Genomic DNA, 14,700 nt, shown 5'->3' with positions numbered 1-14,700 from the left:
CACACACACCCTCCCCACACACACACACACACCCTCCCCACACTCACACACACACCCTCCCCACACTCACACACACACCATCCCCATACACACACACACCGTCCCCACACACACACTCACACACCCTCCCCACACTCACACACACCCTCCCCAAACACACACACACACACACCCTCCACACACTCACACACAGACCCTCCCCACACTCACACACCCACCCTCCCCACACTCACACACAGACCCTCCCCACACTCACTCACACACACCCTCCACACACACACACATACACCCTCCCACACACACACACACACACACACACCCTCCACACACTCACACACAGACCCTCCCCACACTCACACACACCCTCCCCACACTCACACACACCCTCCACACACTCACACACACACCCTCCCCATACACACACACACACACACCCTCCACACACTCACACACACACCCTCCCCACACACACACACCCTCCACACACTCACACACACACACCCTCCCCACACACACACACACACTCCCCACACACACACCCACCCTCCCCACACACACACACACCCTCCCCACACACACACACACCCTCCCCACACACTCACACACACACCCTCCCCACACACTCACACACACACCCTCCCCACACACACACACACACCCTCCCCACACTCTCACACACACCCTCCCCACACACACACACACACCCTCCCCACACTCACACACACACCCTCCCCACACACACACACCCTCCCCACACTCACACACACACCCTCCCCACACACACACACACACCCTCCCCACACTCACACACACACCCTCCACACACACCCTCTCCACACACACACACACAAACACCCTGCCCACACACACACACACACCCTCCCCACACACACACACACCCTCCCCACACTCACACACACACCCTCCCCACACACACACACACACACACACACACACCCTCCCCACACTGACACACACACCCTCCCCACACACACACACACACCCTCCCCACACTGACACACACACCCTCCCCACACACACACCCACACCCCCACCCCACACACTCACACACACACCCTCCCCACAAACACACAAACCCTCCCCACACTCACACACACACCCTCCCCACACTCACACACCCTCCCCACACTCTCACACACACCCTCCCCAGACACACACACACACCCTCCCCACACACACACACCCTCCCCACACACACACACACACCCTCCCCACACACACACACACACCCTCCCCACACACACACCCTCCCCACACACACACACACACACCCTCCCCACACACACACACCCACCCTCCCCACACACACACACCCTCCCCACACACACACACACACACCCTCCCCTCACACACAAACACACACCCTCCCCTCACACACACACACACCCTCCCCACACACACACACACACACCCCACACACACACACACACACCCTCCCCACACACACACCCTCCCCACACACACACACACACACCCTCCCCACACACACCGTCCCCACCCAACACATATACCCCCAACCACCTAACACACACAACCTCAAACCTCAACCTCGCTTGGATCTCTTTCCAAACCCCTCACCCTCACAGTAAACCCATTCATCACTAGCCCAGACCCCTCACCCCACCACCCTTGGCTCGCCTGCTCCATCTTGTCCTGTGGGGCTTTGTTGAGGCTGCGTGTGCAGGCTCCAAAACCGCCTGCCCTCTCCGACTTCAGTGTCACGTCATCCAGACTGAGGTTGGGGTTTGTGGGCTCGTCCTTGTCCAACAGGTAGCGCAGCAGCTGGTGATCCTTCCCATCCTTTCTCCGGGGGCCATCCCCCTCCTGGCCACAGCGAGCCACCTCTTTCCTGTCGTTAGGAAGCAATAGAGCTGGGAGTTCGGAGGGACTGCCCTCCTGCTGGAGAAGGCGGTGAAGGATTTTGTGGCGTTCTGTCAGGGAGCTGGTTTGTAACATGTGGCACGGGGCACTTGTTGCAGGCGTGCCAGGCGACAGAGAGAGGCTGCCCTTGCTCCCAGTGTCTAACTCACGTGGTCTGTTCTGCTCCTGGCTACTTGTTAACAGTTCCATGAGTTTTGCATTGTTGATGTCCTGGGAGGTTTTGCTGGTCGCGTTGGTTGGTCTCTTGAGTCCGCATGCAGGGGCTGAGTTGTTCCCCATGTGCTCAAAGCCCAGGCCTTCCCCAGCCCTCCCCGGGAGCAGCACCTTGCAGTCCAAAGCTGCCCCTTCTGTCGTAATGGGCAGTGGCTGATATAAGGGAGAGTTCTGAGCACTCAAAGTGCCAGAGAAACTCATGGACACCCTGTTGCCTTCACTTAGTGCCTGGAGAGAGTGAAGGGCTTGGTTGGGGGTGGGACTGGGGAAAGGGCATGGGTAGGCATTACGACTGGGGTTAGGGTAGGGGTGTCTGGCTGGCGATGGGACACGGGGTGCACTCGGGGGAAAGGGATTCCTGGGACTGCTCAGTGCTCTGGGTGACATGAAGCTTGGCTCTGTTGGGGTAACCCCTGTACTGCTGTGCTTGGGGCTCTGCGGGGTTGGTGCGTCCTGATTTTTAGGACCGCAAGCCCCTACTTGCACTCTGGACAAAAAGCCCAAGCTCGAGGGATTGCTGGCACCATTAACGTGTAGGCTGGAGCCAGGCGGCCGGTTGAAATCCAGTTCAGAGATGCTGCTGTTTGCGTTGAGCGAGGGAGAGGCCTGAGCAGGGGTGACACTGCAGTTCTCCGAGCGAGGCACTGAAGAACCAGCCTCGTTTTGTTGAGAATTGGTCAGGTTCTGTTCCCTAGGGAGAGAAGCATATTGTCAACAGGCACAGGAAATACATCCAACATCAAACCCAATGTCAGGTAGATTCGACACAAGCGAAAGAGAGGAAATGAGAGAGCGAGGCAGAGAGTGCTCGGGGAAAAGAGGGAGAGAGCGGGAGTAGAATAGAGGGAGAAGACGGGCAGGGAAAGGAGAGAGAGGGTGGACGGGTAGAGAGGGAGTGGGCGGGTGGGGAGGAGAGAGGGAGGGCGATGGCACGTGGGGCAGAGAAGAGCCAAGTGGCGAGGCAGAGACAAAGTTCGGCACGAGGCAGAGAGGGCGCCAGGCAGAGAGCGGGCGAGGCAGAGAGCGGGCAAGAGCGCGAGGCAGAGAGAGAGAGAGAGTGCGAGGCAGAGAGAGAGAGAGCACGAGGCAGAGAGAGAAAGAGCGTGAGGCAGAGAGAGAACGCGCGAGTGAGAGAGCGCATGAGATAGAGACAGAGAGCGCGAGGCAGAAAGAGAGCACGCGCAAGGCAGAGAGCGGGCGAGGCAGAGAGCGGGCAAGAGCGTGAGGCAGAGAGAGAGCGTGCGCGAGGCACAGAGAGAGCGTGCGCGAGGCAGAGAGAGCGTGCGCGAGGCAGAGAGAGCGTGCGCGAGGCAGAAGGAGCGTGCACGAGGCAGAGGGAGCGTGCGCGAGGCAGAGAGAGAGAGCGCAAGGCAGAGAGAGGGAGTGCACGAGGCAGAGAGAGCGCCCGCGAGGCAGAGAGAGAGCGCCCGCGAGGCAGAGAGAGAGCGCCCGCGAGGCAGAGAGAGAGCGCCCGCGAGGCAGAGAGAGAGCGCCCGCGAGGCAGAGAGAGTGTGAGGCAGAGAGAGTATGAGGCAGAGAGAGTATGAGGCAGAGAGAGTATGAGGCAGAGAGAGTGTGAGGCAGAGAGATGTGAGGCAGAGAGAGTGTGAGGCAGAGAGAGAGTGAGGCAGAGAGAGAGTGAGGCAGAGAGAGAGTGAGGCAGAGAGAGAGAGTGAGGCAGAGAGAGAGTGAGGCAGAGAGAGTGTGAAGCAGAGAGTGTGAGGCAGAGAGAGAGTGAGGCAGAGAGAGAGTGAGGCAGAGAGAGAGTGAGGCAGAGAGAGAGTGAGGCAGAGTGTGTGAGGCAGAGAGAGAGTGAGGCAGAGAGAGAATAAGAGAGAGAGTGTGAGGCAGAGAGAGAGAGTGTGAGGCAGAGAGCGTGTGAGGCAGAGAGAGTGTGAGGCAGAGAAAGTGTGAGGCAGAGAAAGTGTGAGGCAGAGAGAGTGTGAGGCAGAGAGTGTGAGGCAGAGAGTGTGAGGCAGAGAGAGAGTGTGAGGCAGAGAGAGAGAGTGTGAGGCAGAGGGAGAGAGTGTGAGGCAGAGAGAGAGTGTGAGGCAGAGAGAGAGTGTGAGGCAGAGAGTGTGAGGCAGAGAGAGAGTGTGAGGCAGAAAGAGAATGTGAGGCAGAGAGAGTGTGAGGCAGAGAGAGAGTGTGAGGCAGAGAGAGAGTGTGAGGCAGAGAGAGTGTGTGAGGCAGAGAGAGAGAGTGTGAGGCAGAGATAGTTTGTGAGGCAGAGAGAGAGTGTGAGGCAGAGAGAGATTGTGAGGCAGAGAGAGAGAGTGTGAGGCAGAGAGTGTGAGGCAGAGAGTGTGAGGCAGAGAGTGTGAGGCAGAGAGAGAAAGCGTGAGGCAGAGAGAGTGTGAGGCAGAGAGAGAGTGTGAGGCAGAGAGAGAGTGTGAGGCAGAGAGAGAGTGTGAGGCAGAGAGAGTGTGTGAGGCAGAGAGAGAGTGTGAGGCAGAGAGAGAAAGCGTGAGGCAGAGAGAGTGTGAGGCAGAGAGTGTGAGGCAGAGAGTGTGAGGCAGAGAGAGAAAGCGTGAGGCAGAGAGAGTGTGAGGCAGAGAGTGTGAGGCAGAGAGAGAAAGCGTGAGGCAGAGAATGTATGAGGCAGAGAAAGTGTGAGGTAGAGAGCACGAGTCTGATGGAGAGACTGCGCGAGAGCGTGAGGCAGAGCGTGCGCGAGGCAGCGAGAGAGCACGGAGTGTGTGAGGCAGAGCGTGCGCGAGGCAGCGAGAGAGCACAGAGAGTGTGAGGCAGAGAGCGCGTGAGGCAGAGAGAGTGTGAGCCTGAGAGCCAGAGCGGAAGCATGCACCAGGATGCACCAGAGGGAGGGGGATCACAAAGCAGTGTCACAGAGACAGAGTGAGAGTGACAGAGACAGAGAGAACATTGGAAAACTTTGGCTATCAATTATCATTCTGGTAAATCTTTGCTGCACTTTCTTCAAGGACAATATATCCATCCTAAGGTGTGATATCCAGAACTGCTCATTATACTCCAGAGTTGTGGTCTCACCAAGATTTTGCATAGCTGAAGAATGACTTCTACCCCTTTGGATTCTAGCCCCCTAGATATAAAGGCCAACATTCCAACCTCCTTTTGGTTATTTTCTGAACTTGTTTACGATATCTTAATGATCTGTGTACCTAGACCCTAAAGGTTCTTTGGGTTAGCACTGTTTCTAGCTTTTTGCTATTTAGAATATAAGCTGTTCTATCCTTTTTGTCGAAAGTGGGTGACCTCACATTTGCCTACTCTGGAATCAATTTGTCACAGTTTTGCCCATTGACATAATTTTCCAGTGTTGCTTTAGAATTTTATGTTTACACTGTCATTAATCTTTGCTCCATGGCCAACTTGGAATTGTCACTTGTGTTGCCGTAGCCTCCAGGGCTTTAGGCCAAGTGCTGGAAAATGAGATTAGTGTAGCCAGATCTTGGCTGACTGGCGCAGACACAATGGGCTGAATGGCCTCCTTCTGTGCTGTAGACGTCTATGAGTCACTTTCTAACCCATTATCTAAGTCATTAATAAATACCAGTCTATTCCCTCAGCCTCACAGACACATGATCCTCCAGTCTTGCCCTTATCCTAACCCCTCAACCACACATATTTCACCCCAGACTGTTCCCTCCCCTCCCCCAAAGACACCACACACCACCCACTCTATCTCCTTCCGCCCAACCCCACAGACACTTCTTCACTCTGCCCCTTGCCCCAGGAAGGGAAGCGCATTGCCTACCTGTACATGCTGTACATGCCCATGATGATAGGCTGTGCGTCCATGTTGGCCGGATAGCACAGCTTACACTTGGTCTGAGCTCTCAGGACTGTCCCATCACTCAGAGAGAAGCGGTAAAATGCACTCACTGCTGTCCCATTCCTCAGGACTGTGGAGGAATCAAAACAAATATCAGAACCAAAATCATTGAACAACCGCAGACACTAATCCAAGCCAGACCACAGTGGAGTTGCACTTTTCTCACCGCACGGAGTAATCCTTCTAAAGCACTTTGAGAACTTTAATTCATTTGATTTAAAAAATGGTTAAAATAGCTGCAGGATTGTCATAAAAACCCTACTGGTTCACTAATGTCCCTTAGGGAAGAAACCTGCCAAACATACCCCATATCGCCTATACACAAGTTAACAGGGTTGTTAAAAGAAAGTTGGGCAGGGCAATTAGGAACCAAGAAGGTGACTTCTTGGCAGGCAGAGGGCCTGGCTAAGGTACTTTGTGTCTGTCTTCACTAGAGAAGATGTTGCAACCAATGTCACACACAGTCAGTAAGGAGTTGGTAGAGGATTTAAGCAGGGGGTAAAAATAGCTAAAGAGAAGTTCACAGAATAACAGAACAGTCACAGTACAGTAGGAGGCCATTCAGCCTGCTGTGTCTGCTTTCATTTTATTTATTCATTCATGGGATGTGGGCATCGCTGGCTGGGCCAGCATTTATTGTCCATCCGTAATTGCCCTTGAGAAGGTGGTGGTGAGCTGCCTTCTTGAACTGCTACAGTCCATGTGGTGTAGGTACACCCACAGTGCTGTTAGGGAGGGAGTTCCAGGATTTTGACCCAAGAGGGACAAAAGTGTGCTGCCTGCTTTGTCCTGGATGGTGTCCAGATTCTTGAGTGTTGTGGGAGCTGCACTCATTCAGGCAAGTGGAAAATATTCCATCACACTCCTGACTTATGCCTTGTAGATGATGGACAGGCTTTGGGGAGTCAGGAGGTGAGTTACTTGCTGCAGAATTCCCAGCCTCTGAACTGCTCTTGTAGCCACAGTATTTATATGGCTGGTCCAGTTCAGTTTCTGGTCAATGGTAACCCCAAGGATGTTGATAGTGGGGGATTCAGTGATGGTAATGACACTGAATGTCAAGGGAAGCAGGTGAGATTCTCTCTTATTGGAGATGGTCATTGCCTTGCATTTGTGTGGCGTGAATGTTACTTGCCATTTATCAGTGCTAGCCTAAACATTGTCCAGCTCTTGTCGCATTTGGACACAGACTGCTTCTACAGGTATGTAAAAAGGAAGAGATTAGCAAAAACTAATATGGGTTCATGACAAGCGGAATTTGGAGAATTGACAATCGGGAATAAGGAAATGGCAGAGAAATTAAACAAATACTTTGTGTCTGTCTTCACAGAGGAACATTAAAAAGCTCCCAGGAATAATGGAAGATCAAGAGACTAGTCTAAACAAGGAACTACAAGGTATTAATATTAGCAAAAAATAGTACTAGAGAAATGAATGGGATAAATATCCTGCACCTGGTGATCTATATCCCAGAGTGTTGAAAGAGGTGGCTGTAGGAATAGTGGATGCATTGATGGTCATCCTTCAAAATTCTATAGACTCTGGAATGGTTCCTGCAGATTGCAAGGTGGCAAATATAACCCCACTGTTTGAGACAGGGAGAGAGAAAATAAGCAACTACAGACCTGTTAGCCTGATATCAGTAGTAGGGAAAATGCTAGAGTCAATAATAAAGGATGTGATTAAAGGACACTTGGAAAATATGGTAGGATTAGGCAGAGTCAATATGGATTTATGAAAGGGAAATCATGTTTAACAAACCTGTTGGAGATTTTTGAGGATGTAACTAGCAGAGCAGATAAGGGGGAACTGGTGGATGTGGTACATTTAGATTTTCAGGAAGTTTTTGATAAGGTCGCACACAAGAGGTTAGTAAACAAAATTAGAGCCCATGGGATTGGGGGGAATATACTGACATGGATTGAGAACTGGTTAATGGGCAGAAAACAGAGTACGAATAAATGGGTCATTTTAAGGTTGGGCAGGCCGTGACTAGTGGGGTACCCCAAGGATCAGTGCTTGGGGAGTCAGCTATTGACCATCTATATCAATGATTTGGATGTGGGGATAAAATGTAATATTTCCAAGTTTGCAGATGACACAAAAGAGTTGAAGAGGATGCAAAGATGCCTCATGGGGATTTGGAGAGGCTAAGCGAGTGGGCAAAAATTTGGCAGATGGAATATAATGTGGGGAAATGTGAGGTTATCCACTTCGGTAGAAAAGACAGGAATACAGAGTATTTCTTAAATGGTGAGAAGCTGGGAAGTGTTGAACTTCAAAGAGACTTGGATGTCCTTGTTCACGAGTCATTGAAAGCTAACATGCAGGTGCAGCAAGCAGTTAAGGAGGCAGATGGTATGTTGGCCATTATTACAAGAGGATTTGAGTATAGGAGTAAAGATATCTTATTGCAATTGTATAGAGCCTTGGTGAGACCGCACCTGGAGTATTGTGTACAGTTTTGGTGTCCCATATGCTCTAATTTTGTTAATTCATGTTAACTCTGCCCAATCCTACCGTATTTTCCAAGTGTCCTTTATCACATCCTTTATTAGACTCTAACATTTTCCCTACAACTGATGTCTGGCTAACAGGTCTGTAGTTCCTCATTTTCTCTCTCCCTCCTTTCTTAAATAGTGGGATTACATTTGCCAAAGAGGGAGTGCAATGAAGGTTCAACAAACTAATTCCTGGGGTGGGGGGATTGTCCTATGAGGAAAGATTAAATAGACTGGGCTTTATTCTCTGGTGTTTAGAAGAATGAGAGATGATCTCATTCAAACATACAAAATTCTTACAGGGCTCCGACAGGTAGATAAGACATAGGAGCAGAAATTAGGCCATCCGGCCCATCGAGTCTGCTCCGCCATTCAATCATGGCTGATAAGTTTCTCAACCCCATTCTCCTGCCTTCTTCCCGTAACCTTTGATCCCCTTACCAATCAAGAACCTATCTATCTCGGTCTTAAATACACTCAATGACCTGGCCTCCACAGCCTTCTGTGGCAATGAATTCCATAGATTCACCACTCTCTGGCTAAAGAAGTTTCTCCTCATCTCTGTTCTAAAAGGTAGGAAGGGTGTTTCCTCTGGCTGGGGTGGGGAGGTCTAGAACCAGGGGACAGGGTCTCAGACTAAGAGGCAGACCATTTAGGACTGAGATGAGGAGGAATTTCTTCACTCAGAGGGTGGTGAATCTTTGGAATTCTCTGCCCCAGAGGGGTGTGGAGGCTCAGTCATTGAGTATGATCAAGACAAAGATCGACAGATTTCTACATATTAAAATCATCAACGGATACGGGGATAGTGCAGGAAAATAGTGTTGAAGTAAAAGATCAGCCATGATCTCACTGAATGGCAGAGTGGGCTCGAAGGGCTTTTATTTCTTATGTTCTTCAGTATCTGAGGAGTTGCAAATGGTGCTAAACATTGTGCAATCATCAGCGAACATCTCCTCTTCTGACCTTATGATGAAAGGAAGGTCATTGATGAAGCAGCTGAAGATGGTTGGGCCTAGGGCACTACACTGAGGAACTCCTGCAATGATGTCCTGGAGCTGAGGTGATTGACCAACAACCACAACCATCTTTCTTTGTGCTGGGTATGGCTCCAACAGGTGGAGAGTTTTCCCCGATTCCCATTGACTCCAGTTTTGCTAGGGCTCCTTGATGCCACACTCGGTCAAATGCGGCCTTAATGTCAAGGGCAGTCACTCTCACCTCACCTCGGGAATTCAGCTCTTTTGTCCACATTTGGACCGAAGCTGTAATGAGGTCAGGAGCCGAGTGGCCCTGGCAGAACCCAAATTCAGTGTCAGTGAGCAGGTCATTGCTGGGCAAGTGCCGCTTGATAGCACTGTCAATGACCCCTTCCATCACTTTGCTGATGATCGAGTGTAGACTGATGGGGCGGTAATTGGCCGGGTTGGATTTAACCTGTTTTTTGTTGTACGGACATATCTGGGCAATTTTCCACATAGCCAGGTAGATGCCAGTGTTGTAGCCATACTGGAACAGTTTGGCTAGGGGCACGGCAAGTTCTGGAGCACAAGTCTTCAGTACTATTGTCGGAATATTGTCAGGGCCCATTGCCTTTCCAGTATCCAGTGCCTTCAGCCGTTTCTTGATATCACGTGGAGTGAATCGAATTAGCTCAAGACAGGCATCTATGATGCTGGGGACCTCAAGAGGAGGCCCAGATGGGTCATCCATCCGGCACTGGCCCTCTGAAGGAACAAGTCACCCGGTGCCACACCCTGCCTTCTCCCCGTAACTTTGCACATTCTTCCTCTCTAGATAATAATCCAATTCCCTTTTGAACGCCTCAACTGACCCTGCCTCCATCGCACTTTCAGGCAGTGCATGCCAGTCCCTAACCACTCGCTGCGTGAAAAAGTTTTACCTTATGTTGCCATTGCTTCTTATATCAATTACTTTAAATCTGTGCCCTCTTATTCTCAATCCTTCCACCAGTGGGAACAGTTTCTCCCTATCTACTCAGTCCAGACCCCTCGTGATTTTGAATACCTCTATCAAATCTCCTCTTAGCCTTTTCTTCTCCAAAGAAAACAGTCCCAACTTCTCCAATCCATCTACATAACTTAATTTCCTCATCCTTCGGACCATTCTTGTGAATCTTTTCTGCACTCTCTCTAATGCTTTCGCATCCTTCCTAAAGTGTGGCACTCAGAACTGGATACAATACTACAGATGAGGCTGAACCACTGTTTTATACAAGTACTCTATGCCCCTATTAATAAAGGATATTGTGTGCTTTATTAACAGTACTCCCAACCTGTCCTGCCACCCTCACTGATTTATTCACATATGCACCTAGGTCTCTCTGCTCCTCCGCCCCTTTTAGAATTGTACCCTTTATTTTATATTGTCTCTCAGTGTTCTTCCTACCAAAAATGAATCATTTCACGTTTCTTAAGGTTATTTATAAGGTTGGCAGCATTCAAAGTAACAAAGTCATCAGGTCTGGATGGGATGCAACCTAAACTGCTGTGAGAGGGAAGGATGGAAATTGTGGAGGCTCTGGCCACAATTTTTCAATATTCCTTAGATACTGGGGTGGTGCCAGAGAACTGGAGGACTGCTAACGTTACCCCCTTGTTCAAAGAAGGACGGAGATAAAGCATGCAACTACAAGCCACTCAGGCCAGTGCCAATGGTGGGGAAGTTTTAGAGATATTAATTCATGACAAAATTATTTGGCACTTCGAAAATTATAAGCCAATAACTACTAAAAGCCAGCATGGATTTGTGAAAGGCAAAATGTGTTGAACAAACTTGATGGAGTTCGTTGGCGAAATAACAGAGGGGTTGATGAGAGTAGAGACTTCAGTTACATGAAGAGATTGGAAAAACTCAGGTTACTCATAACAGAGCAGTAAAGGTTAATAGGAAGTTTGGTAGAGGTGTTCAAAATTACAAAGGGCTTAAACAGAGTAAGTATGGAGAAAATGTTTCCAATGGCAGAAGGATCTTTAGCAAGAGGACCCAGATATCAGGTAATTGCCACAAGAATCAGAGGTGATACGAGGAGTCTGGGAAGAGTGTCCTGCAGTCAGCATCACAGTCTGCACTGGAGTGCTGCTTTGGGAGTTCAGTGAGGACGGAACAAGGTGATCCATTGAGTACCATGAGTATGGGCGGGTAAGTATTTACTACTTTTATTGCTTATAATTTTTAAGGTCTTATTTTACGGTTCATCATTTGTAAGGGCTATATTCTGTAACAACGAGGAGCAGGGAAGAAAGGCTCTAGAGTAAATGATATTAAGTATCTTCCAAAGGTTTAATTTAACTTAAAGGGGTAAGTCATGGCAGGAGAGCTCAAATCTGTGGTGTGCTCCTCCTGCTCTATGTGGGAAGCCGGGAACATTTCCAGTGCCCGGGGCCAGCATGTGTGCGGGAAGTGTCTCCAGCTGCAGCTCCTGGAAGCCGGGGTTTTGTATCTGGAGCGGCAGCTGGGGACACGGTGGAGCATCCGCAAGGCAGAGAGTATCGTGGATAGCACTTATACAGAGGTGGTCACACCGCAGGCTAAGAGTCCACAGGCAGGAAGGGAATGGGTGACCACCAGGTAGAGCTAGAGAACAAAGCAGGCAGTGCAGGAATCTCCTGTGGCTATTTCCCTGCAAAACAGATATACCGCTTTGGATACTGTTGGGGGGAATGGCCTCTCAGGGGAAAGCTGCGACAGCCAAATTCATTGCACCACGGTTGGCTCTGCTGCACAGGGGAGGAGTAAAAAGTGTGGGAATGCAACAGTTATAGGGGATTCAATAGTAAGGGGAATAAATAGGCGTTTCTGCGGCTGCAAACGAGACTCCAGGATGGTATGTTGCCTCCCTGGCACTAGGGTCAAGGATGTCTCAGAGCGGGTACAGGACATTCTGAAGGGGGAGGGTGAACAGCCAGTGGTCGCAGTACAGTGGTCAGGATTACTACCAGTGCCACTCACTAGTCAGGTGGAAATAGCAGCATATATCGGATGAATAGGTGGCCGAACAGATGATGGGAGGAGGAGGGTTTCAGATTCCTGGGTCATTGGGACCAGTACTGGGGGAGGTGGGACCAGTACAAACTGGACGGGTTACACCTGGGCAGGACCGGGACTGATATCTCAGGGGGAACATTTGCCAGAGTGGTTGGGGAGGGTTTAAACTAAAACGGCAAGAGGGTGGGAACCTATGCAAGGAGTCAGAGGAGGGGGGAATCAAGAACAAGGACAAAAGACAGAAAGGGGAATAAGAAAAGTGATAGGCAGAGAATTCAAGGGCAAGAATCAAACAGGGCCTCAGTGAAAAATAGTGGGAACGGGACAAGTAATGTTAAAAAGACAAGCCTTAAAGCTTTGTGCATTAACGCGAGGAGCATTTGCAATAAAGTGGATGAATTAACCGCCCAAAGAGATGTAAACAGGTATGATATAGTCGGGATTACGGAGACATGGCTGCAGGGTGACCAGGGATGGGAACTGAGCATCCAGGGGTATTCAGTATTTAGGAAGGAAAGACAAAAAGGAAAAGGCGGTGGAGTTGCATTGCTGGTTAAAGAGGAAATTAATGCAATAGTGAAGAAAGATATTAGCTCCGACGATGTGGAATCTGTATGGATAGAGCTGAGAAACACTAAGGGGCAAAAAACGTTAGTGGGGTTTGTATATGTAGTAGTGATGTTGGGAATGGCGTTAAACAGGAAATTAGAGATGCATGCAATAAAGGAACATCTGTAATTATGGGTGACTTTAATCTGCATATAGATTGGGCAAATCAAATTAGTAACAAGACCGTAGCGGAGGAATTCCTGGAGTGTGTACAGGATGGTTTTCTGGATCAATACATTGAGGAACCACCTAGACAACAGGCCATCCTAGACTGGGTATTGTGTAATGAGAAAGGAATGATTGGTAATCTAGTTGTGCGAGGCCCCTTGGGGATGAGCGACCATAATATGACAGAATTCTTCATCAAGATGGAGAATGATGTAGTTGATTCTGAGACTAGGATCCTGAATCTTAATAAAGGAAACTACGATGGTATGAGGCACGAGTTGGCTATGATGGATTGGGAAACGTTACTTAAAAGGATGATGGTGGATAGGCAATGGCAAACATTCAAAGAGTGCATGGGTGAACTGCAACAATTGTTTATTCCTGTCTGGCACAAAAGTAAAACAGGAAAGATGGCCAAACCATGGCTTACAAGGGTAATTAGAGATAGTATTAGATCCAAGAAAGAAGCGTACAAATTGGCCAGAAAAAAACAACAGACCTGAGGTTTGGGAGCACTTTAGGATTCAGCAAAGGATGACCAAGGGATTGATTAAGAAAGGGAAAATAGAGTACAAGAGTAAGCTTGCGGGGAACATAAAAACTGACTGTAAACGTTTCTTTAGGTATGTGAGGAGAAAAAGATTGGTGAAGACAAACGTAGGTCCCTTACAGTCAGAAACAGGGGAATTTATAATGGGGACCAAAGAAATGGCTGACCAACTAAATACATACTTTGGTTCTGTCTTCACAAAGGAGGACACAAATAACATACCAGAAATGTTGGGGAACACAGGGTTTAGTGAGAGGGAGGAACTGAAAGAAATCAGTATTAGTAGGGAAATGGTGTAGGGGAAATTGATGGGATTGAAGGCCGATAAATCCCCAGGGCCTGATAATCTACATCCCAGAGTACTTAAGGAAGTGGCCCTGGAAACAGTGGGTGCATTGGTGGTCATCTTCCGAGATTCTATACACTGTGGAACAGTTTCTACAGATTGGAGGGTAGCTAATGTAACCCCACTATTTAAAAAGGGGTGTAGAGAGAAAAAAGGGAATTATAATGGACTTGAGAATTTTCCCCACTACCGACATCAGGCTGACTGGTCAAAAAAAGATTTAATAGCTGAGCACTTGGAAAACAGTGGCAGAATCGGACAGAGTCAGCATGGATTTTCAAAGGGAAATCATGCTTGACAAATCTACTGGAATTTTTCGAGGATGTAACCAGTAGAGTTGATGAGGGGGAGCCAGTGGATGTGGTTTATTTGTACTTTCAGAAGGCTTTCGACAAAGTCCCACATAAGAGATTAACGTGTAAAATTAAAGCACATGGGATTGGGGGTAGTGTATCGAGATGGATAGAAAACTGGTTGGCAGACAGGAAACAAAGAGTAGGAATAAATGGGTGTCTTTCCGAATGGCAGGCAGTGACTAGTGGGGTACCGCAGGGATCGGTGCTGGGACCCCAGCTATTCACAATATATA

At 49.2% G+C, this 14,700-nt stretch overlaps 1 protein-coding gene across 1 annotated transcript in view; it reads right to left on the bottom strand.

The window, feature by feature from the left end:
- Positions 1-1,537: 1,537 nt before the first annotated feature.
- LOC144677504 (nuclear receptor coactivator 1-like) overlaps positions 1,538-14,700 on the bottom strand; it is a gene marked incomplete at its 5' end in the record, with an annotated part of 33,147 nt that continues 19,984 nt past the window's right edge. The window contains 2 exons of the mRNA XM_078537576.1: positions 1,538-2,806; positions 5,852-5,999. Of these exons, the coding sequence (XP_078393702.1) occupies positions 1,558-2,806; positions 5,852-5,999 (1,397 nt within the window). The remainder of the gene's footprint in view (positions 2,807-5,851; positions 6,000-14,700) is intronic.

Source organism: Cetorhinus maximus, unplaced genomic scaffold, assembly GCF_964194155.1.
Source record: "Cetorhinus maximus unplaced genomic scaffold, sCetMax3.hap1.1 HAP1_SCAFFOLD_2602, whole genome shotgun sequence".
In the NCBI taxonomy this organism is placed as follows: Eukaryota; Metazoa; Chordata; class Chondrichthyes; order Lamniformes; family Cetorhinidae; genus Cetorhinus; species Cetorhinus maximus.
The sequence above is the reverse complement of the archived record's forward strand: the minus strand, read 5'-3'. Positions and strand labels throughout refer to the sequence as shown.